This window comes from Austrofundulus limnaeus, unplaced genomic scaffold, assembly GCF_001266775.1.
Source record: "Austrofundulus limnaeus strain Quisiro unplaced genomic scaffold, Austrofundulus_limnaeus-1.0 Scaffold212, whole genome shotgun sequence".
NCBI lineage: Eukaryota > Metazoa > Chordata > Actinopteri > Cyprinodontiformes > Rivulidae > Austrofundulus > Austrofundulus limnaeus.
The window spans coordinates 825,055-831,253 of NW_013952614.1; the positions used below are offsets into that span (position 1 = coordinate 825,055).

General features: G+C 39.9%; 1 protein-coding gene across 1 annotated transcript in view; it reads left to right on the top strand.

Moving 5' to 3' along the window:
• Positions 1–3,480, top strand: part of phf14 (PHD finger protein 14) — a gene marked incomplete in the record, with an annotated part of 134,438 nt that extends 130,958 nt beyond the window's left edge. Inside the window, 1 exon segment of the mRNA XM_014019219.1 lies at positions 282–3,480. Within this exon segment, the coding sequence (XP_013874673.1) occupies positions 282–362 (81 nt within the window).
• Positions 3,481–6,199: the final 2,719 nt, after the last annotated feature.

Genomic DNA, 6,199 nt, shown 5'->3' on the forward strand with positions numbered 1-6,199 from the left:
GCTAAGTCCAAGTAATTCAAACTTTTGTGAAGCACATTCAACTCTGTACAGAAAAAAGTACTCAGAGAACAATCTAAATGCAAAATCCAAGATCCCCACCCACTTGTCACTTATTTGTGGTGGCACCTGGGATGGCCAGTCAGGTGCCCGAGGTGGCTCTTGCCACCCTGGCCACCCCTCTGGCTCCGCCCCTGACCAGAAGCTCCTGATTCTTCAGTTTTGATGTTTCAGAAAGACTTTCTGTATGTGGGAGCTGAGTGTTTGTTGTCCTGTCTTTGCAGGAGGAGGAGGAGGAGGAACCGCAGCTGCAGGAGAATGATCCTGTCAAACAGGAAGTGGCAGAGCAGGAGATTCCAAATTGAAGCTGATGGAGAGTATGTGGACGTCTCACCTCCCGTCTTTGCCTTTTCTGTTCAGACTATAGCAGCGAAAACTTTCTACTAGCCTTCCAAAGTTTGGATTCAGCCAGCAGTTAGCTTCCACTCTAGAAAGCTTAACAACCAGAGATGTATTTTAGAAAACACTATTCAGATAATGAGATTTTTAGTTTTAAGGGTAGAGTTTGTACTTATAGATGGAGCTGAACCGATGGACAGTTTCTCTTGATCATTCAGGAGCTACAAATGTCTGACATTTCTGAAACACTCGATGCAACCTGTTTTCATACGTGATTGATCAGAAAATGTGTTCTCAGAATCCTGTTTACAAACTCAAGCAAGCACATTGTGGCAGAACGTTTGATTTCCTTTGAGCCCACAGAACACATTTCTATGCTGAGCACACCTTTACCTGCCTGACGTCAGCAGTGAAGCTTTTTTATTGTCTTCAAACACATTTCATTTGACTGGTTGGTTTTTGAATTGCGTGTTTATTTTCCTTTTCTTTCGTAAAACATCAGAATCTGTTCCCACCGTTGTGTAAAGTATTAAGTTTTCTTCTTGTCCTACCAGTAAGGGTGTCCCGATCAAGATTACAGTTGGATGGGTATTTGATATCACACCATATTATCTTAGACTTGTGAATTAAATCATAACAGACTTTGTGATATCAAGAAACTCATCATCCAAACCAATCGATATTGTGATAAAGCTGGTGATTCACACCCCCCATTTCATGATATTACCTCTGTCAAGCTTCAGATGGTGCTGTTTAACAAATACAGTAGGTCACCTGACTGGGCTGCTAGCTGCAATGATGCTTAAGGCTGGTTTATACTTCAACAAACATGAGACAGCGGATCGGTTATTGGGATATTTTAGAGGTCTTTGTCTCAGAGTGTTCATAGTGAGAGGATGGCACGGGGAAATTTCATCATAACTTCTTCCTCCACCCTCCCACAGTGCTCCCAATGGAGCACAAGTCATGCTCATAGCTAAGCATATAAACAACCCAGTGATAGCAAGATAGACAAAGGTTGTTGTTTTTTTCTCACTTATTAATCGAGGACAGGTCCAGATACGATCAGGGCAATTCCTACATCTACATAAACACTACGTTTTATATTTTTTATATTTCCTATTTATTTCAGGTCAAGTCATATCTTGTGTTAAGGTTCAGTAAACAAGCCAAATGAAGCTGTTACAGGCATCCTTTCACTTAAGCGGGTAGCATGAGGACACCAGTCATTTCAATGTCCTCTGTTTCATATGGTCATTGCATTTGGCCACTTGAGTACCGTCCCTTGAGGACCCCCTTCAGCTCAGGGCTCTAGATAAATGCCTACCTGCCTGCCTGACATCACTAATACAAGACAGTTAACCCTAGACCAGAGGCAGTTCTCATGCAAATGTCTGCTGCTCGTTTTGACAAACTCGTCCACCTGTTACATTCAGCACGTACTGACGCACAGCGTGCCGACCTGAGTCCTGGAGAGACCATCGGTGACACTTCAAGCTTTGTAGAGATGGTATGTTTTGTTAAGCGGAGCTAGAGATGCACCGATCCGATAAATATCAGTATTGAAAAAAATCTAGATCGGATATTGGTGAACGTAGGGCCTCTATTGCATATATTCAGTCTAATTTGACATGGTAAGTCAAAAATATTTGTCAGAGACGGCAATAGAGACTAGAATAGAAACTGCACGGTAAAGTGTGCTAACACATAGAGGAGATAAAATATGTCAAAGCCATGAGTTTTATGTGATATATTTTACATTACTTTTTGAATTACTAATTGCTCTTTTTTACATTGAATGTTATACTCTTATACCCCTGAAGAAGGTAAAGTTGAGTTATTTCTACCTGCTTCACTAAGCTTGTGAAGCTATTCATTTATTTAGGGTTACTGTAGACTACGGGAGCACAGTGATCAAATGTATAATTCAGAACATTTAAGTGTTTAAAAAAAGAGGAAACAAATGTTTAAGTCAACTGAACAATGTTTGTGAAAACGAATCGGTATTGTTCAGATATTTGTATCGGACGTGAAAAAAGTGGATCGGCGCATCCCTAAGCAGAACTGTCCTACGCCTTTCCCCTGAGCTGCGTTAATCCACTTCTCTGCCTGTTTGCTGTGAAAAAAATGAAGGGGGAACGATTGTCTCTGTGGTTAAAAAGGAAAAATAAAGATAATGCAAGGAATAAAACTATGAACGCCCTTTTACTACCCACAACTACTATTTCTATTGTTCGTTGCAAGGAGCCATTCAAAAGATTCGGAGGGATAACAGGTGGAAGCTACGCAATTTTGTCAATCATCATCGACAAAACGAGTGACTTGAAGTATAAACCAGCCTTTACACTGATAACAGGAAATTGTTGTTCATTGTTACATGCTCTACTTTGGATTGAATGATGCAAACATCTTGGGTAGATGAAAATCTCTTGTTTGCCTCATCCTTTTTTTTATTAAATTTGCTGCAACGATGCTAACAGGTAAAAACAGCTTGCGCACCATCGTAAAAAAAATGTTCCGTACATGATAAATCGCTGGCATAAATTTTTATGTGGTCTCTATTGTGAATGCTGTATTTCAGTTGTAATTCAGTGCGATTGATTCATGTGAAACCATAGACAGTACTGACTCAGGATCTGAGTGCCAGCTACTCCACTACAGATCAGTGAATGATGCCTTAATCAGTACTCTAATCTGATACCTGGGATTGGCTCGGGACATCCCTACTACTACTTGTTTATCAGTTTGATTTCAGTTCCTAAATCCCAGTCTTAGCAGTTTTATCTGTCTTTAGTTTAAACTCTTTGGGGAATCGTCTCCCACATCTCAGTAAAGCAGCTAAACATTTTATATGAACGTATGTAAAAACAGGCTTCAGTCATCTCAAACCAGCTGCTCCATTTACATTGTTTTTTTAGATAATGCGAAGAGTCAGAAAGTGATGACTACATTTAGTTCCCATGACTGTTCTGCTCATGTATTGGATCTGACCAGAGCCACTGTCCGGCTCAACAAGTGTCAGATATCCACAGTGAATCTGGAGTTGACCCCTGAAGTGCCAATAAATCTGAAGTGCAAAACAGTTTTGGTTTAATGATCATCACACAAATATAAATCCTTCAGCTTTGGGTTATCTAAGCTTGCTGGTAATTTTTACCTCCACCAATTGCAATTTGTGCCCTCACTTCATACTGAGTTGTCATTTTATACCAATAGACAATTGCACCCATGCACCTACTGCATGCTCTTATCACTATAGGTACCAGCTCCTCTTGATTACAGCAATACAGGTTATTTTGGTTAGGAAAAAAACAATAAAATTACTATTTCAAAGACACACAAAAAACCATTTTCTGAAGTTTATGTTTGTACTTTAAATCACCTATGCTTGGACGTGTTAGTCTGTGTGTAAAATACTCATGTGGACACAGACTCTTGATGTGAAGTGTAATAAAACTGTAGCTGCTTGTATAGAATACATTGAAACCACAATGTAACCTGATGTTGTTTTGACACACATAATGGGCTGTAATTTTTTAGGAGTTGATTGGTTTGAGTAGAACTTTATTTTTCTTTTTTTATTTCTTCCATTTTAAGGGTCTGGAGTTTGTCGGAAAACGGTCAAATGCCCAGGTCTAACCATGATATTAACAATAATAATTAAACTAGTCAGTAGGTTAAATCCTCAGTGTTGGTGAAGCTGCCAAGGTGAGTATGAAACAGTCTGAGAGACCAGCGGCAGACAACTTTCCAGAAAGTTTGGGTTTGTGGTACAACTTGGCAGAAGTACAAACTGATTTGGAACCTTTTTTTGTTGTTGTTGTTCCTCTGTTTTTTGACTGACTTCTGCTCTCAAAATGCAGTTAAACATGTTTAGTTTTCTATGGATACTTGCATGAATGTGTGAATGATTGACGTGTGAAGCGTTTTGGAGTCCGTCGGGACTTGATAAAGCACCATATAAGTTCAGGTCGTTTACCATTTTTGTGCTGTTTTCCCCCATTTTGTTGTAGTTTAACTTTGTTTCTTTTCCACTATGCTGTGAAGGCAAAGGTTCCTTTTTATTATTGCAAAAATGTTTTTCTTATCGTAGGCTGCAGTTGGCTTATTTCTTTTCAGATTGTTTTTAACATTTTTTAAAAATATATATTTTATGCACACTGTGGCTGAGTTCACACTGCAGGCAGTTCAACCCATATCTGATGTTTTTCATGACAATCTGAACGTGACAAATCCAATATTTTCAAATGCGACCCAGGCCTTTTCAGCATGTGGTACTGAATCGGACATATCTGATGTTTTGTCGCATTTCATCCAATTTTACATTAGTGAGATGGAGGTAAACAGATCATTCCAAGTACTTAGAGCCGTGTTTAAATCTTGTAATTTCATGTATTCAGCTACAGAACAGAAGTCCAGTTGTTTTGTCTTTTTTTTCTTTTAATTTTCCATGTCCTGCAGAATCCACAAAAATGCATGCTAGTAACATTGGTGTCGGACCGTATCGATACTAAAGTGACTGGATCTATTTTTTTAGTTAGCGTTACTTTCAGCACATCACTCCCGTTCCAAAAATACATGCTACACTGGAGTATGGATGTGATGTGATGTGATGTCATCTTCAGCGCACACAGGTTGTGTCGGTGCTGTGGAGAGTTCACACTGGAGTCTGGTGGAGGTAGGGTTGGGCATAATCGTGTCGTGTGCAATTAATCCTCAGAAAAACTATAATCGGTTATTTTTTGGCACTTGACGATTAATGCCACCAGGCAGAGGTCGCTCGGTGCTCCTCTCCGCTTCAAATATAACAAACATTAGAAAAAAAGTTCCGTAATTTATTTATGTATCAACACAATTTAAAGTTAGATGTATGGCCTGAAGTCTTTAATTTTGGCACAATTTGGAACAGAGTTTTATGAAGAGCAAATCTTTCCCACTAAATTGGCCATGTGACCAGGACATAAGGGTGTCCAGGGGATTAATCATCAAATTAATCGTTATTGACTAAACACCACAATTAATCATTATTAATGTCTTTGCCAATATTGCCCAACCCTAGGTGGAGGTCACATTTAAGATATGATGTAAACAACAATGCAAATAAATTAGATTTGAGCAAGAAATTGGAATTGAGCGTTAAGACCTGTAGTGTGAAAGTAGCCTAAAAGGAGTTCTTTAGGTCGTATTCAGACCTGATAATTTGCTCCGCTTTAAATGAACCAGAGGTCGTTTCCAGCGTTGGTCCGGACCTTTTCTGCAGGTGTGAATACACTCATGCGAACTCTGGTGCGGATCAAACAACCGGACCGAGACCAGCTTTTTGAGGTGGTCTCGGTCCACTTCCAAACGACCTCTGGTGCGGTTCGCTTCAGTTCTCTTCTGGTGTGAATACAGACCGGACTCTAACCGAACCAACTGCATTAAACATGCACCTTTTTGGACTTCACCGGCCACCATTGCTGAGCTAAATAAACTGAAATCATATCTGTTTCATCGTCTCCTGTTAGCAGCTCTACTGCCAGCATGTTGTGGGTCAGAACACGCAGAGCACCTCGTCTCCTTTGGGTCGCGGGACACATTTACTGACGCCTCTCCAAAATTAGAATATCAGTATTGTACTGATACTATGTTGTACTATATATAGTAATACATATAGTACATATAACAGAGGTGGGGGCCTCCGTTTTCAGCTGTCCCCCTCCTACAGCGCTGCCATTGCCAGTATCACTCCACCCTCTGTTAACAATAGGTATTAATTAGGTGTGAACGATAGCCATGTGATGTGAGTATCAGTCACCTGTGA